Source organism: Hippopotamus amphibius, chromosome 4 (assembly GCF_030028045.1).
Source record: "Hippopotamus amphibius kiboko isolate mHipAmp2 chromosome 4, mHipAmp2.hap2, whole genome shotgun sequence".
In the NCBI taxonomy this organism is placed as follows: Eukaryota; Metazoa; Chordata; class Mammalia; order Artiodactyla; family Hippopotamidae; genus Hippopotamus; species Hippopotamus amphibius.
In genome coordinates this window covers 132,573,136-132,599,014 of record NC_080189.1, presented here as the reverse complement: position 1 = coordinate 132,599,014, position 25,879 = coordinate 132,573,136, and the positions used below count along the sequence as shown (strand labels likewise).

The 25,879-nt window shown below is 40.0% G+C and overlaps 1 protein-coding gene across 1 annotated transcript in view; it reads right to left on the bottom strand.

Moving 5' to 3' along the window:
* The window catches only part of KIF5B (kinesin family member 5B), a 46,333-nt gene extending 23,974 nt beyond the window's left edge, over positions 1-22,359 (bottom strand). Inside the window, exons 1-10 of the mRNA XM_057730403.1 lie at positions 22,223-22,359; positions 15,546-15,633; positions 4,936-5,009; positions 3,839-3,943; positions 3,295-3,343; positions 2,692-2,747; positions 2,520-2,607; positions 2,233-2,357; positions 1,038-1,142; positions 217-362 (exon numbers count right to left, since the gene is read on the bottom strand). Of these exons, the coding sequence (XP_057586386.1) occupies positions 217-362; positions 1,038-1,142; positions 2,233-2,357; positions 2,520-2,607; positions 2,692-2,747; positions 3,295-3,343; positions 3,839-3,943; positions 4,936-5,009; positions 15,546-15,633; positions 22,223-22,348 (962 nt within the window). The 5' untranslated portion in view covers positions 22,349-22,359. The remainder of the gene's footprint in view (positions 1-216; positions 363-1,037; positions 1,143-2,232; positions 2,358-2,519; positions 2,608-2,691; positions 2,748-3,294; positions 3,344-3,838; positions 3,944-4,935; positions 5,010-15,545; positions 15,634-22,222) is intronic.
* Positions 22,360-25,879: the final 3,520 nt, after the last annotated feature.

Below are 25,879 nucleotides of genomic sequence, written 5' to 3'. Positions count from 1 at the left end.
GACTCAAGTTACCATTTGACTTTAATGTGTACTAAAACTTAAGTCAAATCCAAGCAGCCTACAAAATGGACCTTGGTTGTATCATCTGCCTCTCAATTAGAATTGTATCTAGCACACTAACAATACACACTGATTTGAATATCTACCTGAAACTTTCCTAGATTTAATAAATAAAAGGCCTATCTACATTTAAACGATATTTTCTTAACAACAAACCTCTGACCAAACAGGAGTGTAGACTTTGTTTCAGATTCATTGTACGATGATGGAGAGCAGCAAATTACAATAGTGGTTCTACAGTTCCCGCCTAACGAATCTTGAAGGATTCTTGTCATTTTACTATCTCGATATGGAACATACGTCTACATACAAAAACAAACAAAAACACAAAGAAGACCAATGGGTTTCTAGGCTATAAAATTTGTTGTAGAAATACGCTGCTTTACAATAAACTACAAAGTGATTTCAGTTGTTTTAAATGCTTAGATTAAAATGGGAACTACGAGGGACTTCCCTGGTGGTGCAGTGGTGAAGAATCCGCCTGCCAATGCTGGGGACGTGGGTTCGAGCCCTGGTCCGGGAAGATCCCACATGCCGCGGAGCAACTAAGCCCATGTGCCACAGCTACTGAGCCCACATTCTAGAGCCCGCAAGCCACAACTACTGAGCCCATGTGCTACAACTACTGAAGACTGTATGCCTAAAGCCCATGCTCTGCGACAAGAGAAGCCACAGCAATAAAAAGCCGGTGCACTGCAACGAAGAGTAGCCCCAACTCTCTGCAACTAGAGAAAGCCCGTGTGCAGTGTGCAGCAACAAAGACCCAACACAGCCAAAAATAAATAAATTTATTAAAAAAATAAAATGGGAACTAGGATATACATATTAATACTATAAAATAAATCCCTAAAAGACAACTTATTCATAATACTAATTCAGCGAATCCCTCTCTCACTCACACCCCCATGCATCTATACGTATCTATCTGTAATTCCCTATTAGATAACAACAGGGAAATAAAAAACAAGTATACTCACACTACCCTCAGCCAGAGCAGAAATGACATTTCCAAGAGCAGAAAGGGACTTGTTGATGTTCTTAGCTTCATCCAGCACAGCACCTTCAGCTCCAGTTTTACTAACCTATACATAAGATGTCAAAAGAATGAAACAAAATTATGAGTTTAAGTGATTTTCTCTGATTTTCTAAAATGTTCATAGGTCATCAATAACTAGTAAAAAAGAAAACGGAAAGCTTCATGATTTGCCAAGTATATACCTTAAGCTATCCTTCCTTACTGAGTATGACTCTTCTGAGAACATGGTCAAATAACCAGGTGCATGACAAAAATGGGATTAAGGAGATATGAAATTTTATTTTTAGGCATGCTCTTGAGATTAACCAATTTACACATACACTTGTAGTTTAATTAATTTGTTAACCTCCTCTGCTGCACTGGAAAAGAGAAACTGAAAAATTTACTAAAGCATAATGTTGATGTTGTAATTGTTAAAGAGACTGAATTTATATATATAAGCAAACTTGCTTCTAATAAGAAATATAAAATATATATGTTAGAGAAACAGAATAATATGTTAGCAACGATGGCTGAAGAAATGGCCTCTCGGTATTCACAAAATTAGAGACAGGTTTTGAAGGACGTATATAATACTTTTGCATAAAACAGAGCAGGTTTGTCATTTTAATTGGAAGAAACAACAAATTAGCAGAACAGCAAAAAATGGTCACACAGGTCAATATTAAAACATCTGAACTTATTTTGATTGTGACATAAACTAGAATCAGATTATGTAAGACTGTAACAATCAAATAATCATCCAAAAGAAAGAAATGAGCACAACAAAATCTGAAAGGACTAATGGATAGTTACCGGTTTTCAGAGGGAGCCCATTGCTAACATGAATAAAATAGATACCAAAAATTAGGAAAAGGATACCTAGCAAAATTCTTAATGACATACTTTCAGCACATTCTCAATAAAAGCATACACCTTAAGTCAAGGATAACACTTATTTGCAGAAATGGACTATGGCCCAAATGACAGTAATTTATAACGACAAAGCATTGGCATAAACGCTTATAACTCAAAAATACTGCCAAATCCAATCTGATATACATTTTCAAGATATAACAATGATTAATGCATAAGCCCAAATCTGAGCTAAAGTTCATAAAAATGCTTAGATTTCTCTCAGAATATAAAGATTTTACCTTTTCACTACCAGCTAAATCAACCAGATAAAGTTTTCCACTCAGCTTTTGTTCCGTTTGCGTGTTCTCTTGTTTTACATTAATAAGAAATATACTGTGGCTCCTAGAGCTATGTTCATTCATGTCTGCAAAGAAATCACACAAACAACTATCAACAAACACGCCTTCCCTTACTAATAATTTCCAAAGCAGTATTTCACCTAAGAAAATCTTACAATTAATCAACTTGATAAAGATATTTTAAGGCAGTCTGTACCTTAACTAGTGTTAATAAATACGCTACTTACTTGTAACTGCTACGTGTCTGTTGGATTTTCCTTCATCTATGGTATCCATAACTTCATCTGGACTACATACAAAACGCTCTGTACACCCCTGTAAAGTAAATTTTTAAAGTATGTCACTATCCTTACAAAATGTTATTATAGGGCTTTTCTAAACATCCTGTGTTATATGTACCTTTACATAGGGAACTCGGTTTTTATCTTCATGGACTGAAAGATTGGTCTTTGAAACTGAAAAAGAAAAGTAAGTAACATTAACAACATTTTCCTAAACTCTAACAGTGGCTGTGAAATAGTTAATTCAACTGTTCCTCTCCCCAGGCAGCCTAAGAACAATATGTAAACTTGAGAAATATGAAAACATCACTATAAAAGCAAAGAGCCTACAGCAACAGCAGGAGATTCATTTGGAAACCAATATAGTTAGGTCCAGGCCAACCTCTGCCATCCACATTTTGGAAATAAGAACACTAGGTGAGAGTGGTTCAATGGTCTGCAGAGGACAGGGTGTCTAACTGACAGCTGACAGAAGACAAGTGCTCAGGACTCTGGCTCCCAGACTCCGGTCCAATGCTCTCATTACCGCTTACGAAGTGCCCACAAATATATGCTTTAAATACAAAAGGCCTTCAATCAAAACTTTAAAAGAAACATTTTTCAATGTTTCCTATAATTTAAATCAATTTCTCACATTTACTACTAAGTGGTCTCACATTTACTACTAAAAAAAGTAGTCTGTTGTACTTAAAAATTATCAAAGAGCAAGAATTTAACTTACCATCTAATAGGTCCCTTATCTTATCCAAATAAATTTCAAAATATGAAACCTAAAGGGCAGAGGAAAAAGGAAAAAAAAATCAACCACTTAAAATTACAAAGTAATTTATTCACTTATTCATTAAATATTTATTGAGGTCTGAGTACCAGGCACCATCTAGACTATGGGGACAATGCAGCCACAGCTCATATTCTAACAGGAAGCCCTAAATCTGCTAAACTCCTTATGTAACTAAAGTGCATTTCCATTATGTATCTTCACCTAAAATTAGACTAATTAGGTCTAATTAGTCAGAACTTTTGAGCTTTGCAGCCAAAGTCCTTTATCTTATAGAGGAGGCAGCCAAGGCAAGAGAGACTCAGCTTACTCGTTTACTATGGCAGATGAAGGAACTCAGTTTACTAATTCTAATCATCTTTCAACTATATTTGTCTGTAAAATAATTTTTAAAATATTTAAAAATAGATTTCTTTTAAAGAAAATGTAACGAACAGAATTATTCTGGGTATAAAATAAAATATAACCTTTCCTCAATGATTTTTACCTTAATATGAAATTCCAAATTTTCATCCATGGAGTAAATATAATTAAAAATATCTTGCACTATTCTTGGAATAATTCCCATGCCTTCTGGATCATGAAGTTTACCCTAAACAGAAAACAAAATTAGTTTTTTAAACAAACTGTAAAGTACAAATTAAAAATCAAAACTTTTAATCTACAATTTACAGTCAACAGCTGACAGGAACTCTGTTTCCATTTTCTGATGAAAAAAATGTGGCTGTACAAATATCTAAAAAAAGCCCAATTCAACTGTTACATATTTTGGTAAGTTACACATAAATAATATATGCCAACCATACGGGTTACCAGCTGATCTTAGCCTTTTATTTAATCATTAGATTCAGATTACACACATTTGTAAATGAACACATTCTAGGAAAAAGTTTGTTAGTTGCTTGCCATATCAATCTGCATTGTTGCATCTACCTCAAGTCAAATTCATCCAAGTGCTAGGAATGTGCTTGTTCTCTGGCTTTATGGAAAAAAGTAACATGAGTGACACTAAAATAAGCAGTCATTTACTTTACATGAATGCTCAGATAAATGAGAAAAGCAGATACTCTATAGCAGTGGCAGAAGATTACAGGCAGTTTTTTAGAAGCAAAGCTTGAGCAGGTTCACATTTATTATTAATAGCAGCTCTGATAATTTTAGAGACCTTCTATCAGAGAAGAGGGGCAAGTATTTGGCTGGGCATAGAAGTGGGATGGACACATGGATGTGACCAAGGAGAGAAGGAAAAATTTAAGTGCTCTGAATAGAACTGAAAACACATAAACATTAAAAATTTCAAAATTTCCCATTATAAGGTGACAGAGAATTCTTATTTAATTCTAAAATATTCATAATTTTGTGGTTATATGGATAATAAAACAAAGCTAGATATGATTTCAAATGTACAATTTCACAATTCAAACTCAAGAACTGATTATATTCCAACAATGACGTTACTCGTATATAATCTGTATGAGACAAAGCAATAAAGAATAAATAAAGCTGTTTAAGCATGGTAAAATAACGAATGAATGTACTGTGTGTGCTGCAAACCACATTCAAGTACGGACTATAAAATGTTACCTCCATTGTGTGTGTCTTCCCAGAGGATGTTTGTCCATATGCAAATATGGTTCCATTGTATCCCTCAAGTACATCTATGAGAAAGTAAGAGCTTTTACACATCAGGGGATTTTTTTTCCCTAAAGCAAGGCATTAAAGGAAATAAGTGAGAATATATTGATAGTGATTTCCTTAGTGATCACCCATCTAAGGAATTCCCTTCTCTCCAGCCCAGATCACTTTCTGCTGTCAGTAAGAAACAAATGTTAAATCCCATCGCTTATAATCATCTCTCCTGTCAACGTACATCTCACATGTCATTACACCTGAATTCCAAAGCTTTACATGACCTAAAAGAAAAAAAAATGCTCTGTTTACATACAGATGTGAAATAGCTTTTAGAAGCAGGACTGATTGGTGGTTAACTGGTGGTTAAGCCTCACAAACCCACACAACATACCTCCTTATACAAAGTGTAACAAGCCCAGTCCTACCTCAAAACCAATTATCAGAGAGTTCCTGTGGAATTTAAAAACAAAACAAAATAAACAAACAAAACACACACACACAAAAACCTTTTCTACCCTTTGTGTACCCCAAGGCCTACCACTAACACCACTAACTTTTAAGCATCTTCCTTTATTAGGCCAAAGCTGGGATGGTGAGGGATGTGAGTGAACAAGGTGACCTTTCCATTTCCTGTTTTCAGGGATTCAGTTTTTTCTGTTTTGTTTGTTTGGTTGGTTGGTTTGGTTTTGGTTTTTGTGTGTTTTGGTGAAAAGGTACTATAAAATTACATTCTATTCTAGAGGAAGCCAAAGTAAAAAGAGAAGCCTCTGTTGGAAACAGCAGATGGTAACAGTGGAAAGTAAACTTGCAATAAGCAAGTCAATTCTTGTCTTTTTTTTTTTAATTATTTTAAAAAAGAAAAAATTTTTTAGAAAGGTCCCAACATTGGACACAACTAACTAGATAACAAATTTGCTACAGAAACATTTCTTAATAAGAAAAAGGTATTAGTACTTACTTCCCTAGAAAGATTTATTTAAGAGCTCTCAAACATTTGAAAGTTTCATTCAAATCTTTTCAGTTTTATGAAGGGAAGAAAAATAATTTCAAGAATCACATTTAAAATAGATAAGATTGCAATATTTCTGTCAGTAATTCTGAAGGAGAAATCATCTGGGGGAAAAAAGCATCAGACCCTTTCCAATCCACTCCCTTTATATATAATTGTTCTCCATATGTCAGTATCATACCCTCAGCTTAAGATCCTTTAATCCATCACATAAAACCTAAGGATAAATTCCAAAATTTTGTTAGATCTATACATGAAAGGTTCATTCATGATATGATCCAATTACCTAGCAACTACCACAGTAAGTACTTAATAAATACTGCTAGGTGAATGAATAAGTGACTTTCCCAAGATCATATTAGTAGCATATGTCTATGTTGTATTACAGTAATTTCGTGTTAAGTGAAACACATTATATGGGGGCGCGTAGGATAATCAATGTATGCAACATGTTTGTATTTGGGACTTCAAGCAAAACTTAAAATTTTTATATGATTACAGGGATTATGGAATAGTCAGTGCTCCAGTATTTACTGAGCACCATGATCTAGGCTCTCTGTTCTGGGAGCAGAGGATATAACAATGGTTAGGTGATTTTTAGAGGCTCCAGGCTATCATTACAGTAATAACAGTGTTATCAATTAGGAAAACAATCCCTTCTCACCTACCTTCAAATCCATTCTTGACTTTTGCTTTCCATAGCGATTTAACCGTCAACATTTTATAAAAAAGTGTACGAGTAGCATAGACATATATATACTACCAACTGTAAAATAGATAGCCAGTGGGAAGTTGCTGTATAACAAAGGGAGATCAACTCGATGATGGGTGATGCCTTAGAGGGCCAGGACGGGGGGGGGGGGGGGGAGTCGCGGGAGGGAGGGAATATGGGGATATGTGTATAAATACAGCTGACTGACTTTGGAAATCAAAAACTGGTACAAGAGTGTAAAGCAGGGAACTCTCCTGTACTGTTGGTGGGAATGTAAGCTAGTACAGCCACTATGGAAAACAGTTTGGAGGTTCCTTAAAAAGCTAAAAATAGAACTACCATATGATCCAGTAATCCCACTACTGGGCATATACCCAGAGAAAACCATAATCCCAAAAGAAACATGCACCATAATGTTTATTGCAGCACTATTTACAATAGCCAGGAAATGGAAGCAACCTAGGTGCCCATCGGCAAATAAATGGATAAAGAAGATGTGGCATATATATACAATGGAATGTTACTCAGCTATAAAAAGGAATGAGATGGAGCTGTATGTAATGAGGTGGATAGACCTAGAGTCTGTCATACAGAGTGAAGTAAGTCAGAAAGAGAAAGACAAATATTGTATGCTAACTCATATATACGGAATCTAAAAATGGTACTGATGAACTCACTGACAAGACAAGAACAAGGACGCAGATGCAGAGAATGGACTGGAGAACTCGAGGTTTGTGGGGGCGGGAGGTGAAGGGGAAGCTGAGACGAAGTGCGAGAGTAGCACAGACATATATATACTACTAACTGTAAAATAGATAGCCAGTGGGAAGTTGCTGTATAACAAAGGGAGTTCAACTCGAGGATGAATGATGCATTAGAGGACTGGGACGGGGAGGGTGGGCGGCAGTCGAGGGAGGGAGGGAATACAGGGATATGTGTATAAATACAGAAGATTGAACTTGGTGTACCTCAAAAAAAAATAAAATTAAATTAAATTTTAAAAAAAGTGTAAAGCAATTATATTCCAATAAAGAGCCCAAAAAAAAGGTCTAAACATATAGAAAAACGGAATGAATTTTACAGTGAACACTCCATGACCACTACCAAGATTCATTTTATCATTTTACTATTTGCCTTAATCATGTATCTATCCATCCATCTTACTTATTTAATGCATTTCAAAGTGAACTGCAGACTTCAATTCATTTCCACCTAAATACTCCAGCATGCATATACCATTGGCTAGAATTCAACGTTTTGCAGTTTTATTCTTCAGAGGTAAAATTTACATACAATAAAATGCACATACATTAAAAGTAAAGTACTTGGGGCTTCCCTGGTGGTGCAGTGGTTAAGAATCCGCCTGCCGGGCTTCCTAGGTGGCGCAGTGGTTAAGAATCTGTCTGCCAATGCAGGGGACACAGGTTCGATCCCTGCTCCAGGAAGATCCCACATGCCATGGAGCAACTAAGCCCATGTGCCAAAAAAACAAACAAACAAGAATCTGCCTGCCAACACAGGGGACACAGGTTCAAGCCTTGTTCTGGGAAGATCCCACATGCTGCAGACCAACTTAGCCCGTGCACCACAACTACTGAGCCTGCGCTCTAGAGCCCTTGAGCCACAGCTACTGAGCCCACGAACGGCAACGAAGAGTCGCCCTCCCTTGCCGCAGCTAGAGGAAGCCCGCGCACAGCAACAAAGACCCAATGCATACAATAAATAAATAAATAAATAAATAAAATTTAAAAAGTACAGTTCTTAAAAAAAAAAAAAAAATCCACAAACAATACTCATCTCTTTGAAGATCCCAAAGAGCAAGCATCTGTAATCAGATTAAATGAGGCCCTTTGGAACTGCCTCGTTTGCCTTTTCAGCTCCATCATCCACCATCCTTTCCCGCACACTGCTGTTTTTATTGGTAAAAATGGTGGAATCTGACAATCTCATATGGTTCAACATCACAGTCATACCATAATGTATGTTTTCCCCCCACACAGGTGATACTTTTCTCATGTGGGCTGCCTTAGCCCACGTGCATCCCTCTGTCTGGAGGGCACCCCCTCTCTCCTTCCTACTCCTGTGCATCCTTAAGACTAGCTTAGGCTTTATGTCTTCTCCAATCCAATTCCACAACCCACCCCCGAATGAATTAGGGTTAAGAGTTCCATCCTACATGTTCTTGTAGCACGCACCTGCATTTAACCATAAAACCGATCACTGTGTATTGCAACCATCCATTTACTTGTCTGCCTCCCTCACCACTCTGTAAAATCCCCGAGGCCAGGGCTGTGTTTAACTCCCAGCTCAGTGCTGGCCTCAGAAGGAACCTGAATGCTTGTCGAATAATTACTATTATCAGTAACACACAGCATCTTTCTAAAGCATCTCTCCCCTTTCATAATATACTTTTGCCCTTCTTGTGAGAAACACACAAGGTGAACTATGGACAAATACTGCTTTTATACTTTGTAGACAAGAAAAACATATTTAACAAGGGAGGCAACAGTTTATCACCTTTTAAAAGTCACTTAATCCCTCCGAACTCCAGTTTCCTCACCAGCAGAATGTCTGCTCAGGGGAAGGCTGTGAGAATTAGAAGTCATCATATAAAATTATTGCTGCTAACATTTGAAAGCATTATGTGCCAGGCCCTAATAATCTTTCACATATATTAATGTATTTAATCCTCACAAAACCCTAGGCAAGGTACTATTTTACAGATGAGGAAACTGAGAAACGTGGCCTACTGTAGTTCCACAGCTAGTGAGATAGAGCTGGGATGCAAACCCAGTCTTGGCTCCAAAGACAAGCTCTTAACTACTACATTATATTCTCAAGGAACAAGGGAACCAAAATAAACACATGACAGGCTACATCTGGGAAAATGAAGGTGGATACAGTGACAGACAGTCCAGATCAGGAAGCAAAGGTGGGAAACTGGGGACTCTCCAGAGGCCTGGTAAGATGCCTTGCACTTAGCAAACAATGAATAAATGACACCTACTTTATACTGGGGAAACCAACTTGCAGACATCACTCAGGTTCAGAATTCAAGAGAATACAAGTGGATAAACCAGGTTCAAAAGGAATCTATAAAAAGGAAAACAGCCCTATATATATGTTAAATACTTGCACAGAAATTTACGAAACAATGCAACCTCCGTGGACTGTCAGGGGCCCAGAGAAAATGAGCTGCTCTCACCTCATTCCTGGCAGCTTGCTCATGAATCCACATCTCAGCAGAAATACCAGCTCATCCATCATTTTTGTCAATCCTTGCCTACCGGTTTCTAACCATGGCCTTCTACTGGATCTATGTGCCAATGAGTGTCCCAAGTACAACCTGCCATGTATTTAATTGGTTTTTCTGTCCTCACACTTCACCTAACCCCCATCCATCACTCCCCTTAAATCTATGTATTTATTGGTAACTCCATCACATACATGTCTTGTCTAGGACAAGTTCCAGTAGCTATTACATCCAGGCTCCTCCAAAATGGCAGAGAGCACATGGATGAGGATAAAAGGAAAAAGTCACAGCCCCATGATACTTTTCTATAAACAACAAAGCTGGCACAGAACCTGAACAGAGACAGAGACGGAACCTTCTATTGTAACAGCTGCTTGAAGTCTAATTTTGTAGAGTGAAAATACCTTATGTTATGAGTTATCCCAAGTACAATTATGGCTGATTAAACTAAGAAAACAGGGCTTCTCTAGTGGTGCAGTGGTTAAGAATCTGCCTGCCAATACAGGGGACACGGGTTTGAGCCCTGTCTGGGGAGAGACCACATGCCGCAGAACAACCAAGCCCATGTGCCACAACTACTGAGCCTGCGCTCTAGAGCCCTCGAGCCACAACTATTGAGCCCAGGTGCCACAACTACTGAAGCCCATTCGTCTAGAGACCATGCTCCGCAACAAGAGAAGCCACTGCAATGAGAAGCCCGCGCACTGCAAGGAAGAGCAGCCCCCACTCGCTGCAACTAGAGAAAGCCTGCGTGCAGCAACAAAGACCCAATGCAGCCAATACATACATACAAAAATAAAATTTATTAAAAAAAAAAAACCTAAGAAAATAGTTCCTTTCTTAGAAGATAAAGGAAACAAACAGCAGTTGCTGTTATGTGCTTACTTCATACCAGGTCCTGAGTGAAGTACTTTTTCATCAATCACCTTTTAAAATTCTCACAGTACCTTTCTTCCGCACAAGAGGAAATGGAGACTTAGAAAGGTTGGGTAGCTTGCCACAAGTCACAAAGCGAGAAAGTGGCAGAATCTAGACTTCAACCTAGGTTTGATTCCAAAGCCTGTGCTTTTTTTTTTTTAATTTATTTACTGGCTGTTGGGTCTTTTGCTATGCGGGGCTTTCTCTAGTTGCAGCGAGCGGGGGCTACTCTTAGTTGTGGCACACGGGCTTCTCATTGAGGTGGTTTCTCTTGTTGCAGAGCACGGGCTCTAGGCGTGCAGGCTTCAGTAGTTGTGGCACACGGGCTTAGCTGCTCCGCAGCATGTGGAATCTTCCCAGACCAGGTATCAAATCCATGTTCCCTGCACTGGCAGGAGGATTCTTAACCACTGCACCACCAGGGAAGTTCACCCCCCCTTTTTTAAAGTTATTTATTTGGCTGCGTTGGGTCTTAGTTGCAGTGCATGGGCTCTTAGAGCGTACAGGCTCAGTAGTTGTGGCACTTGGCCTTCTCTCCAGGTGTGGCTGTGGGCTTTAGAGCATGCAAGCTCAGTAGCTCCGGCGCACAGGCTTAGCTGCCCAGCGGCATGCGGGATCTTAGTTTGCTGACCAGGGATCAAAACTGCCTCCCCTGCACTGGAAGGAGGATTTTTTTTTTTTTAGCTCTTTATTGGAGTATAATTGCTTTACACTGTTGTGCTAGTTTCTGCTGTACAACAAAGTGAATCAGCTGTATTTATACATATATCCCCTCATCCCCTCCCTCCCACGACTCCCTCCCACCTTCCCTATCCCACCCCTCTAAGTCATCACCCAACACTGAGTTGATCTCCCTGTGCTATGCAGCAGCCTCCCACTAGCTAGCTATTTTACAACCGGTAGTGCATACACATCAATGCTACTCTCTCACTTCGTCCCAGCTTCCCCTTTACCCCACCCTCTCCAAGTCCGTTCTCTATATCAGCATCTTTACTCTTGCCCTGCCACTGGGTTCATCAGTACCATTTTTTTAGATTCCATATATACGCATTAGCATATGGTATTTGTTTTCCTCTTTCTGGCTTACTTCACACTGTATAAGACTCTAGGTCCAACCACCTCACTACAAATAACTCCATTTCATTCCTTTTTATGGCTGAGTAATATTCCATTGTATTTATACGGCACATCTTCTTTATCCATTCATCTACTGATGGGCATTTACGTTGCTTCCATGTGCTGCCTATTGTAAATAGTGCTGCAGTGAACATTGTGGTACATGCATCTTTTTGGATTATGGTGTTCTCTGGCTATATGCCCAATAGTGGGACTGCTGGGTCACATGGTAGTTCTATTTTTAGTTTTCGAAGAAACTTCCATACTGTTGTCCATAGTGGCTGTACCAATTTACATTCCCACTAACAGTGCAGGAGGGTTCCGTTTTCTCCAGCATTTACTTCTTCTAGATTTTTTGATGATGGCCATTCCGATTAGTGTGAGGTAATACCTCATTGCGGCTTTGACTTGCATTTCTCTAATGATTAGTGATGCTGAGCAACTTTTCATGTGTTTGTTAGCCATCTGCATGTCTTCTTTGGAGAAATGTCTATTTAGATTGGAAGGCGGATTCTTAACCACTGGACCACCAGGGAAGTCCCCCAAAGTCTGTGTTCTTAACCATACTGCAAAGAAGGGAACTGCTATTTAGAACTCGATTCCAAACAGTAGTAATGCAAGAATCTGCTGGTAAAAGGAATCAAAATGTTGAGAAAAGGAAAGAGATTTCAAGAAAAGAATGATGTCATTTTACAGTTGTAAATAGTAATGAAACAAAAAAAAAGGTAGTAGGAACAAGTACCTGAGATATCAGCACAACAGACTGCAGAATTCTGAGAAAAGTAGGTATGACCCTATTGTTAAGAGACTACATAACTGAGAATGTTCAAGAGACAAAAGTCACTAAAACAGTATGAGAAAGGTAAAAACACAGGATAAGTGAATCTCACAAAAACAAGACAAAACAAAAACTAAGGCCCTAAAGAGAGCTTTAAAATATTCAGAAAAAGAATAATGAGCAGACCTGCACTGCCTAGAAAAGGTGATTACGTCAACAAATGACGTATTACCGCCTTCTACACTATCCGTAAAATGAACAGAAAAAAACACTGCCAAGAGGGGCTTTCGGGTTGAGGTGGGTAGGAGGGCCAAAGAATGGTTTAAATGAGCTCAAGTTTCTAGTTGTAAGAGAATTACATCCCATGGATAAAAATTTCACAAAAGCCACAGAGAACAGAGGTTAAAGCAGATGACTAACTTGTAAATGCTATACTCATTTTCAAAAAGCAAAAAATGAGAGTCTGGGAAACTCAGGCAAGTATACCAGAATTTCACTAAGGAGAAGCTATGGCTGAACTAATCTCATTTCCTGTTTTGGTCACTCAACTAGTACTCTGGGGAACACCAGAGTCAGGCATTATGATTTCACAAAGGGATGCAAGCTTTTCATCATATTCTTGTGGATATGTTGCCAAGCTAAGAACTAGACAACTGTACAGGTAAGAGAACCTGAAGCTGGTTAAACACCGAATGTGATTTAATAACTGCCAACAAACTTATTCTGTTTTTAGAAGATTAGACTAAGGACCATGGCCCATGAAGTACTTTATAAATGATTCACAGTAATACTTTCCAAACTCCAGTGTGCATAAATAAAGACCTTAAAAAAGAAAAGCCTTCAATATCCTTGTCACCATAACAGACTTATCAAAATACGCTGATAGCCAACTTAGATCCCTAGTAAGACAACTGAAAAAACAAAACTCAAAATAGGATTATGAGCTACAATGAACAAAGTGGAATCTGCACTTTAAAGGTTTGCACTCGGATGAAAAAAACTCCAATATTCAAGTATGGATTGGGGTCTAATGCTGGCTGCAGCAGATGTGAAAAAGATGCATACATTTAAACTGCCCATGAATTCATGAATCAATAACCTTACATTATTAAAAAAGCTAATCTTTTGCTGTACTGATGACAAAAATATATCAAAATCAAAGAATGTAGTATAATCACGTTCCATGATGGACAGATCCATTTGGAAAACTATTTGATGCTTACAACGAAAGACGATACTGCTTCTTTCTTGCAATTGTTTACAGAACCACCAGTTAATTCTCCCTCCAGGCCACCGTCTCTCACCAGTTCCATTCCTGTTGTAATTCCTGGTGGTTTCATGTCCAGGTAGTGGGGGATCCCATTACTAGATGTCCATGTACTAGATTATACCCTGGCCTGTCAGATCCTTGACCTAATTTTCTCCACGATCTTATCCTTTTCTCCTTCAGATGCCAAGTCCATGGTCACACTCCAAACCTTTCATTACTAACTGCACTGTCTTCTTAATATCACGTATCCATTTTCTTTCACTCCTTCTATTACCCTGATTCCAACAAACCTTTGACTCCACTGAGACTGTAACACACTAATCTTAACACCTTTTTTTTTCACTGTCCTTAGATTCCATGGTTCACCATTAGCAGTACTCTCTAGACTACATCTTCTGCCCTTCCCTCCCTCTTTTGTACTTGCCTGGAAAAACACAACTGGGTAAATTCAACTCTCTAGCAGCTAACCTCAAGTGGGCTCTCAATGCTGCCTGACAAGTCTGCCACACTCCCCTAATTCGTTCACTTCCACACTGCTAGACGACTTCGACTTTGTACCTTTTCCTAGAATCTCCTCCCCCATCCTCACTCTCTGTGATGACTTTGCTCCCTGTATCAGAGACAAAATGGAATTAATATGAAAAGAACAAGTACATTTTTCTTCTATCACAAAGACCTACTTCTATCCATAAACTCCAGTTAGTAGGTGAAATGTCTGTACTCCTACTTAACCCTAAGCTGTCCACTTGATACTGAATCCCAACCCCCCTACGCTGGTGCACACTATAAGAAGACAGATGTTGCCTCAATCTCAGAAGTACTTTTTAACAATTAGAGCTGTCAAAAGTGATATAAACCATTTCACAAAGTGATGGCTATTTAATCATAAGATCCCTCTAAGATATTTCTGTAGTAACTGGAAATAAGTCCAGATAATCACCTAACACCCTCTCAGCTCTAGGGTTCTGTGGTTTTATAAAATATAAACTTGAAAAATATCTTCGTATGGGTTAATAGTATTAACTGGAAGTACACATTTTTCTCATCCTTGGCAAGCCCTGCTGAATTCCTCAAGGGTTTCTCATCTGACTACAAGGTAAGTCCCTGGGGAAGGAGTAACAATGGGATGGGAGAATGACAGACTGTCACTTCCTAGGACTTTATAGAAACTTGTCTAGCAGTTTTGTCTTCATTCTCATGCTGCTGTATTTCTAGAACTGCCACCTTAGAAACTCTCCTGGGAATATCTAATAGAAATGCATCTTCCAAGGACATGCAGGTAACACTCTAATTCTCATAACACCCTTTGATAGGTAATGTATATAAATTAGTTCATGGAATACAACCAATACAACTATATTTGACCTTTTTATTATTTAAACAACTTCTGCAATTAACTAAAAAGAAAGGGAAAGTAAAATGAAAAAGAACACTGGGTAAACAGGAGAGATCACAAACAAAATGTGACTTATCACTGGGACAACTTAGCAGGTTAAATATATTTACCTTTAACAATCTTCTTTGCACAGTCATTATACACTTGCTCTTGAGATGTGTTTGACTGGAACACTCGGTCAAATGCATAAGGCTTGGACTGAAAAACAGAAACAAAGGTTTCAACTATACAAACTAAAGGTGAACAGACATTTCTAAGCTCTTTAATGATGTCATCATATATTTAACTTTAAAAATAGTATACCTACTATGCATCACTTCACATCATAGAATCTTTGTGGAAAGGACCTTAGGGCCCAAGAACAAATCCACCAGGATAAACTCCACAAAAACAAGTTACGTCTGTTTTAGTTTTTGTTGTATTTCCAGGGTCTGGCACAGAAATTAGCACTACTATGGTGGGCACTCATACTGCCAAGTGAATTTTTACTTAATGAGTGTCTTTTATGGAAGATATTGAAACTTTGTTTTCAATACTAACAACATCTTACAGATAAGGAATTAGAATAGGGAAAGGTCCGAAAGTCGTAAATGACAAAATTAAAATTCAAACCCAAATCTCCTGTCTTTTGGTTCGGGGCTCCTTCCACTATTCCATCCAGCTTTGCAGTTTACTGCAACAGCATTTCAACTGTTCATCCACTTAACAAGTATTTATGGAATGCCAATTATGCTGGGCACCATGCGAGAGTGATGACTAAGACAGATTCGCTCTCTGCTTTAGTGGAACGTAAGTAACAGTGGGGCAGACATCATACAAATAACTAAGTGCCAAGAATTCCAACTTGTGCAACAGAGCGCTACAAAAGTGCTATTTGAGCACTCAGAGGAGAACCTGAGACTGGGGAAGGTAGAAGAATGCCAGAGAAACACTCTGGAGAAGGGATGTTAAGGAGCTGATGAGGAATAAGCAGCATCCAGCTCACTGTTAGTCTCTTCGGTGTCACTCCTGAGGTAAGGTGAGTGAGGGAAAGTACTCCAGGCACAGGGAACAGGATGCCTAAAGATCCTGAGGCTGAAAGGAGCTTGTGGCATTCAAGAAACCAAAAGGTGTTAAGTTTGAAGTTCAAGGATGCAAAAATCAAATGCAAATGTCAACACGGTGAAAAAGGCAAGTAACATCTTAGTGTTATTTTGAAAACAGTTTTGATTTTGCGGGTCCCTTAAAGAATCTTGGGAACACATTTAGAGAATTGCTGATAGCCTGAGAAGGAGCCAGAGACATGAAAAAAAATCAAGAATATAATGTCCATGCAAGTCAAGGAAGAATTTTCAAGGAGGAAGTGACTGTGTCAAATACGGTTGTGAGGTCAAGGCAAAACTGAAAACTATCCAATGACAAATATCAGATTGGAAAGGGCTGAAAAAAGAACAGGAGGTAACTGAACAGAAATCTGGCTGTGGCTCAAAGAAAGCTATTTTTTAAGATGGGCAAGACCTGAGCAAGTTTAAATGCTGGCAGGAACAATCTAGTAATCTAAGAGAGGAACTAAGTCTCCAAAGATGAGAGAGGGAGCAAGGGGGTTCTTGGTATTGAAAGAAAGTGTATGTAGGCTCTCTAGTCTCTTTTAAAGTAAAGGAAGGGCACTGGGCCCCAAAATAAACAATTGTGACCCCAGAAATAATCCTTAACATTGTAGAATACTTCCTAGGTATTAGCTAAAAAAGACCATACTTTTTAGAAACTATACCCCACAATTCCCCTCCCCAAAGCTTGGAATAACAGTAATGATGAGGCAAACAGCCCCTAAAGGGCTACCCAAAGCCATTCCCAGTTCCCCATCCCCTTCTGGCCTCTCATCAGGCAGGCTGGGAGCTGACCACCTGCTAGCTGAGTCTCCTTGCTACTAGTGACCACATGACTCAGCTCTAGATTCTATGAAGTGATGGTCTGCCGGCAGGTTTCAGAGAAGGGTTTTGTTTTCCTGATAAAAAGGGGCATCATCACAGCTGAAGCTGCCCCTTCTCCTTTCTGAAATGAATGTCTGGAACTGGAGCATCCATCTTGCAAACGTGACAAATACGATGATGACAAACCAATAACTAAGGATGACAGAGGGTAACAGAGTCAGCAAATAGAACTAAAGGCCCATCACCAGACTTCCTATGCGAGAAAAATAACCTCTCATTTATTTAAACCACTATTAGTTGTTTGTTTTCCCTCTGCAGCTGAAAGCATTCCTGAAGGATAAACTCAGATGACCTCACTTTGGCATCAATTAAATGTAGGCATCTCAATGCCTGATTATTCTTTGGCTGCGACATACATAAAAGTGTCCTTTTGCTAAGAGTCTGAGACATTAACACTCAAATCTACAGGTGTGGCTAATAAAGGAAAATCTATTGTTTTACTGATTGTACAAGATGTATTCATGATGAACAATTCTGAAAACACAAGTACAATCAAAATAACAGAAATAAGCCACAATAATATTTTTTCTACCAAAAAGAAAGTAATTTTCTCTCTTCATTTATCCAGCAAACATTTATTTAGTACCTATAAGGTACCAGATATTGTAAACGAGTAACACAATTTTAGACACGATATTAATTAGGACAGAGAATAGAGTTCAAAGAATAATAAAGGATAAGGCTGGAGAGATTTTTGAATACTAAGCTAAGCAGCTATATACTAGGATCAAATGTAAGTGATCAAGTAATGCTAACTGAATTGAAATGGACACAGCCTCTAGGGTTAAAGAACTCATGATTAATCTAACTTTACTTGCAAGAAACAGGTTAATCAATAGAAAATAGGTAATAATAGCATGGCAACTGCCTCTCTCCAAAATAAGGCAAATAATATTCTATTAAAATAAACATTTAAAGAATAAAAACAGCAAACACTACTTAAGTCCTATCTCCATTTTCACACCAATAAAAATAAAGCTGGGATTGACTTTTAAGTTATATCACAGTTAAATAAAAAATTAACTTAAGTGCTTAGCATTAAGTTGACAAAATAGTCTTATTTTAATTCCAAAACTGAATTATAATTTTCCTAAATAAAGCAAATGTTGATTACAGACCTAACCATAAAGTAACTAATTGGCCCTAGCTTCCTGGGATGAAAAACGAGACTTGTGAAACATAAAAACTATTCCTAATGGTCTATAATCGAATTACAGACCTTAACTAATAATCTTTCAAATAAATTAAAGAAAGAAAAACTCATGATCTGGACATCTTTATCTTAAAAAACCTGGTTCTTGGCCTGGAAGTATACATTATGCAGCCTTTATACACACGCATCTTCAAGAACACTCCAACTCACAAAATGCATTCACATCTGACTTAGGCTTCAAGGGGATAAAACCAAACAGGAATAAGTTTATTTACCTTAGACTTCTTAAGTGAAGTGGTTCCTGTTTGAACTACAGGGACCTGGCTGAACACCACATTTGGTTACAAAGGACACCCTTCTGGCAGGAATGTGTCTTTCTCTGGAATTCTGAATAGTGATTTTCAGATCACATGGGATTACATCATATTAGATCTTCCTTAATTAGATTCCTTGGACTGTGGGTAAACACTCCACAACTGTAAAGGTATATTATGATGGCTCCTTCTCTTTTAATTTTCATATATAAGGTAATCAGGATCAAACACCAAATCATCATTCATTTGAAAGGGGAAATTGTGTTGCACTGGAGGTGCGGACCGGGGTCTAATGTCAATGAACTGCAACAGCTTGTTTTGGGTTCTGGCAGCCTCTACAGTATACCATATAAAGAATGATGATTCGTAAAGACACTTAACGATACAAATATGCATGTTCCACTTTTATGATGCATAAACACATGTGGGAATAATTTTTTCTATTGATTTTTAATTTGGTGTTTTCAGCAGGCTCCTTTGAACTACATAAGGTGTTTCCCTTCTCCCCCGGTTTTTTGTGGATAACAAGTTTGCTTATCTAAAGCAAACAGTTCTATCTGTATCATTCAAAATTCTTCCAAAAATAATGCATTTATTTCATTCAATATGTGATATCTATAGCACTTCACTGAGCACTTAATTAAAAAAAAAATCTGTACAAAGGCTGCAAAGCAGAGAGAAACACTACAAGACTACAAGATCACATTGCCATGGGATCACCTTATATTAAAATCACCAATTATATGAGTAACAGGAAAAAAATTTGGACAAAATATTGGAAACTGAACTTATATGAAAATCAGAATCCTAAAAAATTATTTTCTACATGAGCACTGATTATACTTACAATTCAGTTAACACTGTAAACTAAAATCATCTTTAAATTTTGATTTAACCAGAAAGCTGTGTACAAAATGTTTTTAAATTGTTTAAGATAATTTAAAATGATGCACTGCAGCAATTCCTTCTAAAACTATTTACTTTGAATCAGGATCAGGATCCAGTGAAATGAACAAAGCAAACCAAGAGATGACTTAACCATGAAATTTTCTGATTCTACTTCTCCTAGCTGCCCTTATAAATTCCCAACTTTTTAAAAAGAGGAAATAATGCAGTTTAAAAAATTGGGAAAAAAAACCTCAGAGTAATTAATGACTTACTATATGCAAAAAACTGGCTTCTGAAAATAATGAACTAAACATGTTGCCTTACATTTTTTAAAACTATATCACACTCAGTTGTAATGTATTTTTGCTTATACTTAAATAAACAACAAAAAACCAAAACCAAACGACTAAAGTGCTTACCAGTTTATCTAAAGGCCAACTAACCATTCATTCATTACTGATTCATAACTCAACCACTCACCCATGATTTCTAATATTATCACTTAAACTTATTTAATTACTAAGGAAACCTAAGTAAAGAACTTAAAATAACTTTATCCAAAGGAAACAACCTAAAATAAATGCGTGCTTCCTGTGGTAATTGTTTATTTTAACTCTTTCCTCACATTTATGTCATATTTGGCCTGCATTAGAAGGCTGCCTTCTAACCTAATCATAAAACATTTTGTGAATCCTAAATCTTACCATTCCAACATGTAATCTTGATGATACTTACAGGTTTCTGTAAATATGCACACACACAAAAAATCTCAATAAATAAGACATTCTTAACACAAATCTAAAAGGAAAATAGCTTTGATGTGTCAACCACTGCTGAGGTTGAATAATCATAAAAACTCAATGAGAAACTAGAAGCCTATTAGTGTTTGCCAACTAAAAAACCCTGGCCTTGCAAGCGTCCTCTGATCCACGTAAAATATATCATCCTAAAGGAAAAGGATGACTATTTTCATGCTTAACTTCTTGGCCTCACCATGATGTCATTTATAGCAAGAGTTTTTCTGTGGACTTGTTAACAAAGAACCAGCCTGACAGTCTTCACACAGTAGTAGCTGGCAGTTGTTAGGAACCTAATGACTTGTTTGCCATAATCCTCCTCAGCATCGTGGAGAGATGACATTCATTTTCTACAGCTGAACTTTGGAGACTTTCACATAAAAACGCTAAAGAACTTGAGTTTTCTCACGTCAATTATTTTAATCTTCAACGTTCCATCTCCTGTGATCCCTTTGTCCCATTTCTAAATTAGACTATCCAAACGTACGCTAAATATGGAATACCATTAGAGAAAAAGTTAACATTAAAATTGTGTAGCACGATAGCAACGTAGAAGCAAGTTCTGCCAAATGGCATCACCAAGAAAGAGGAATTTCATTTGCAGTCACAGTTCACTGTTCTGTGGGCAGTATCTGACAATCCACTTCAATCTCCTTGAACTGGGAATGCTATTTTCAGAGACCTTTCAATACCAGAGAGCAGACCTCAAAAAAACAGACAAACAAAAAAAACAACTTTCTGATCTCTCAGATCTTAACTGTAGAAGTAGAAACCTGATACTAACAAGAAATTTTGTTAGTCAAATTTTATCTTGGTCAAATTTTATCTTTTTTTAAAAAAACCTTGGTCAAATCTTGGTCAAATTTTATCTTTTTTTAAAAAAACCTTGGTCAAATCTTGGTCAAATTTTATCTTTTTTAAAAGGCTTTTATAATACTTTCACACGTACACAAAACGTTAACACTCTTTCCCTGTTACCCCATAAAACTCAATGAGTGAGACACTGAACTCAACGTGAATCGGATAGACCCGATGGAAGATGAAACAAAATCGAGCTCTCCGATTTCAAAAGAAAACTACTATTTTTTACAGCCCTCGATTCGCCATTTGTAATTGTAAACTCAAAAGCGGGTTGGATGAACGCTGAAGGTACTGGTATAACTGCAATTGTTACAGTTTTCCTTCTCCCACGGGGAAAACAATACGGTCTAACGCATAAATATTTCTCTAAGTATCATTGCTATTTAAGGTACGGTAGCGCAGATCTCAGAACTCAACGTTCCTGGCGGAACCCTGATCTCACATATTTTATGAATGGTAAATCGCGGGGTGGGGGGGGGCGACACTTGGACAGCATCTGCATCCAGACCTGCACACGCACAGAATGTGCACTCAACTTGCTCCGCGCACGGCTCCTCCCGCCCCCCAGGTGGGGGAGTGCCCCGGACCCAGGGCGGGTGCCTCCCGTCCCGGGCGCTGCAGACCGGGGTGGGGCGACCCAGGAGCACCCGAGGAGGCGCCGCGCCCCTCCCCTGGGCCACGGGACCCCATCGGGGTGGCTGGGGGACCCCACTGCTCGCCCTGCGTTCTCACTCCCCACTTCCCTGAATTCCAGGCGCTGCCCGGCCCGAAGGAGGGGGCCGGGGTAGGGGCGGGGGCACTCACCGCGATCATGACCGTGTCCTCTGCCTGAAACTTGGCGATGTACTTATCGCCGCGGTTCACCTCGGACTCGTTGAGCGGTCTGAAGCGACACATCACTTTGATGTTGCACTCGGCCGGGTCCGCCATCTTCCCGGCTGCCGGGGCCGGAGGCCGGGAGCCACTCCCCGCCGCTGTCTTGGAAGAAGCGGGCCGAGCCGAGGGGCTGGGGTCGCGAGGGCCGAGGGCCCGTGGTCCGCGGCGTCGCGCTTCCTCGGCGGGGCGGCCGGGACCGCGGCTGCAGCGCCCGCGCCGGCACCGTCGCTCGCAGGCTCACTTCCGACCCGTCATGGCAGCCATGGCGGCGGCGGCGCCGGGCGGCGGCGGCTCCTCAGCTTCTCCCTCGCCGGCGGGGCAGGCTGCGGGGCTGGTGGATCCTGGAGACCGGGAACGCGGCTCCCTCCTTCCTCCTCGGAGAGAGCAGGCCGGGCCCACCGTCGGCCCGCCCGGCTGTCCGCTTGCCGGCTCGCCGGCTACCGCCTGATCACTCCTGAGGCCGCCGACGGGCGACGGGCCGCTGGATGGGCGGTGCGGGTAGAGCAATGCGCACGCGCGAAGGGCCCGGCACCCCGGCGACCAATCCGCGCCCGCGCCGCCGCGCCTCGCCGGGGTCGCAGGGCCAAGTTTTCCGACGCGCACGCGTAGAAGGACCTGTGGACCCCGCCAAGGCTTCCCCGGAGTTATCCAATGCGCTGTCGCTTTCTTTTCTTTAGAGGACAGGGGGTTTGTTAAAACTGCTTGATGTTGTAGTTTAAGTAAAACACTATGTTCCTATAAGGAAGTGTTTGCTTTCTATTTGGCCTGGAGATACATTGATTCCTAGCCCACCTTTTTAGAGCGCTTTGCCAGAAAGGGGAAGATTTGAATGAAGGGCGGTACCTGGCTCTCTGATTCAAAGGGTTGCTCATTCTTGAGAGACGGGGTTGGAGAGACAGGACTAAGACAGAAAAAGGAAATTTCGTCTGAGGAATAGAAGGTGCTGAAGAAATGTGGAACAGTAGGGTGAGGTGGGTGAAGGCGCTCGGGGAACTGGAGGTCCCAGTGACCCCGTAATAACCGTTATGGAAGTCATCAGTCTCTAGACCTGGAGTGTAAAGACAGAAGAACTGCAAAGACAACTAGAAACGCTTCTCCTGGCCCCCAGTTTTTGTTTGTAAAATGCAGGAGTGTGCTATGAAAGCCTCCAACGTTCTCTGTCCTCGCCCGATCATCCCAATACCCCCCAGAAATGAATCCAGAGTCCACAGGTTCAGGTTTATTGATCCACGACAATGGGTGAGAGTTCACACCTAAGGAACCTTGGGCATCTCACCAAACATGGAAAAAGATGGAGTTGTTACAGGACTTTCGGGGAAGTGTGGAGTTTAGGTAAAATTTAAATGAAGTTGTGTTTTGATCGGTCCCAACAAAGCAGAGCTATGTGTGTCGTCAGGTCTGGACTGCAAGTGGACCTAAGCTCTTGTTTCCTTGGAACTACAAAGTTAAGATAGATGTGGAATGTTGTCTCCAGAAACCCCTTTTCCACAGCTCTGCACCTGGCTTGGAAATCAGTCAAGGCTACCTCTCTGTGTCTTAGACTCTTAGGTAAGAGTGGAATGTTTTCTTCTAACTGATGTAATTTCAAGGGGCAGTTTCTGATAGTCTTTGATTTTAGACAACAGTGTTTTCAGTAAGAAAGCAATAGTCACGCAAAGAATGAGGTTGTTGTGGCAGGTAGGTCACCAGTTTTCAGCCTTCGTAGCAGGATCTCATAAAGCTTCTGTCCTCAGCCCTCTGCTCTTTGCTCTTTGAGTTCACTTCTTCAACAACTGTTGGAATCTCTTATCTACAGCCCTGACCTTTACACGTGTGTGATATTCCCATATCTCCAGCTGCTTGTAGGCCATCTTGTTTTAAGATGCTCTACTTTAACCTCAGATTTAGCATTCCAGAGATGAAGTTAATTATCCTCTGCTCCCTGCCAGTACTGAGTGCAACTACTCAGCTCTCCATTTTTGGTGGCCAGCACCAGCATTCCTCCACACTCTGAGGCTTAAAAAGTTCGAGGCACCTGTAATTCCACTGCTTCCTTCATCCCCTATACATGTGGAAGAGAAACAAGGGAATCTGCTCCATGGAGTAGAGGATCCAAAGAAGTGACTCGGGAGGTTTCATGGTTTCTGGTGAGGGGATGGAGGTGGATGGAAGGGCAAAGCCGTGAAGCTCTAGGAACTTCTGCTGTTCAAGGTCCTTTTGTTGCCTTTCAACTCTCACCCCTTCCCTCTTCCTGCACGACAGATTCTGGAAGCTCAGGCTTTTTGAAAACAAAATCCAGAAAAGGAAGTGTCTGCAAGAGTCTTCTGCTTTCAGATCTGACATACACACTTCTCCTGGGTGAGGGAGCACAAAGAACCTGACTCTGCACAGAACCAGGAAGGAGAAAAAGGCTATGTGAAAACAAAGTATTTCTTTTTCTTTCTTTTTTTTTTTTTTTTTTTTTTTTTAATTTTTTTGGCCTCACCTCGCAGCTTGCAAGATCTTAGTTCCCTGATCAGAAATTGAACCCCGGCTACATCAGTGAAAGCATTGAGTCCTAATCGCTGGACCACCAGGGAATTCCCCAAAACAAAATATTTCTAAAATATTTCTAAAAATTGTTCCTCACATGAGTGAGGAATATCAGGCCATAGGGTTTGTTATATTTTCATAGGGGAACGAGATTGATTTTTAAAAAATGGTTCATCTCAGTTTTTCTTCCAAGTAGATAAAAGACTACCATTATTCAACATTAGCAGTGAAATAGTAGGTTTCTTTGAGAGTACAGTTTGAAACTCATTAACATACCTTTTTTCTTGTGAAAATGTGAGTGGTACTTTCCCCTTCAGATTTAGAACATTAAATCTCCGTTGTGGAAGTTAACCTCCAAAGATGGTCCTCCAGTGAACCATGCCTACTTGGATCACACTGTTGTGTAGCCTCTCTCCTTGAATCTTTTTTTTTTTTTTTATTGGCTGTGTTCTGTCTTTGTTGCTGCGTGCAAGCTTTCTCTAGTTGCAGTGAGCAGGGCTGCTCTTCATTGCAGTGTGCGGGCTTCTCATTGCAGTGGCTTCTCTTATTGTGGAGCACAGGCTCTAGGCATACAGGCTTCAGTAGTTGCAGCACATGGGCTCAGTAGTTGTGGCACATGGGCTTAGTTGCTCCGCAGCATGTGGGATCTTCCCGGACCAGGGATCGAACCTGTGTCCCCTGCATTGGCAGGTGGGTTCTTAATCACTGTGCTACCAGGGAAGCCCCTTTCCTTGAATCTTGGCTGGACTTTTCACTCACTTGTAACCAGTACAAGGTGGTAGAAATGTGATATTGCGTGTTATCTGAGATTAGGTGAGAAGAAAGCTTGTAGCTTCCACATAGTTTTCTTGGAACACTTTCCGGGGCTTCTAAAATGCCAAGTGAGAAGACCAATTACCCTGAGGACACCATGCTGGAGTCACTAGAACCCAGCTGATCCCAGCCTTCCAGCCATCACCACCCAGGCACCAGACTTATGAGGGAAGCCACCTTGAACTGTCCAGACCAGCACACCCCCCAATTGACTACCAGTGAGTAATTCCAGTTGGCACCCTTGGAGCAGAAGAATCGCCC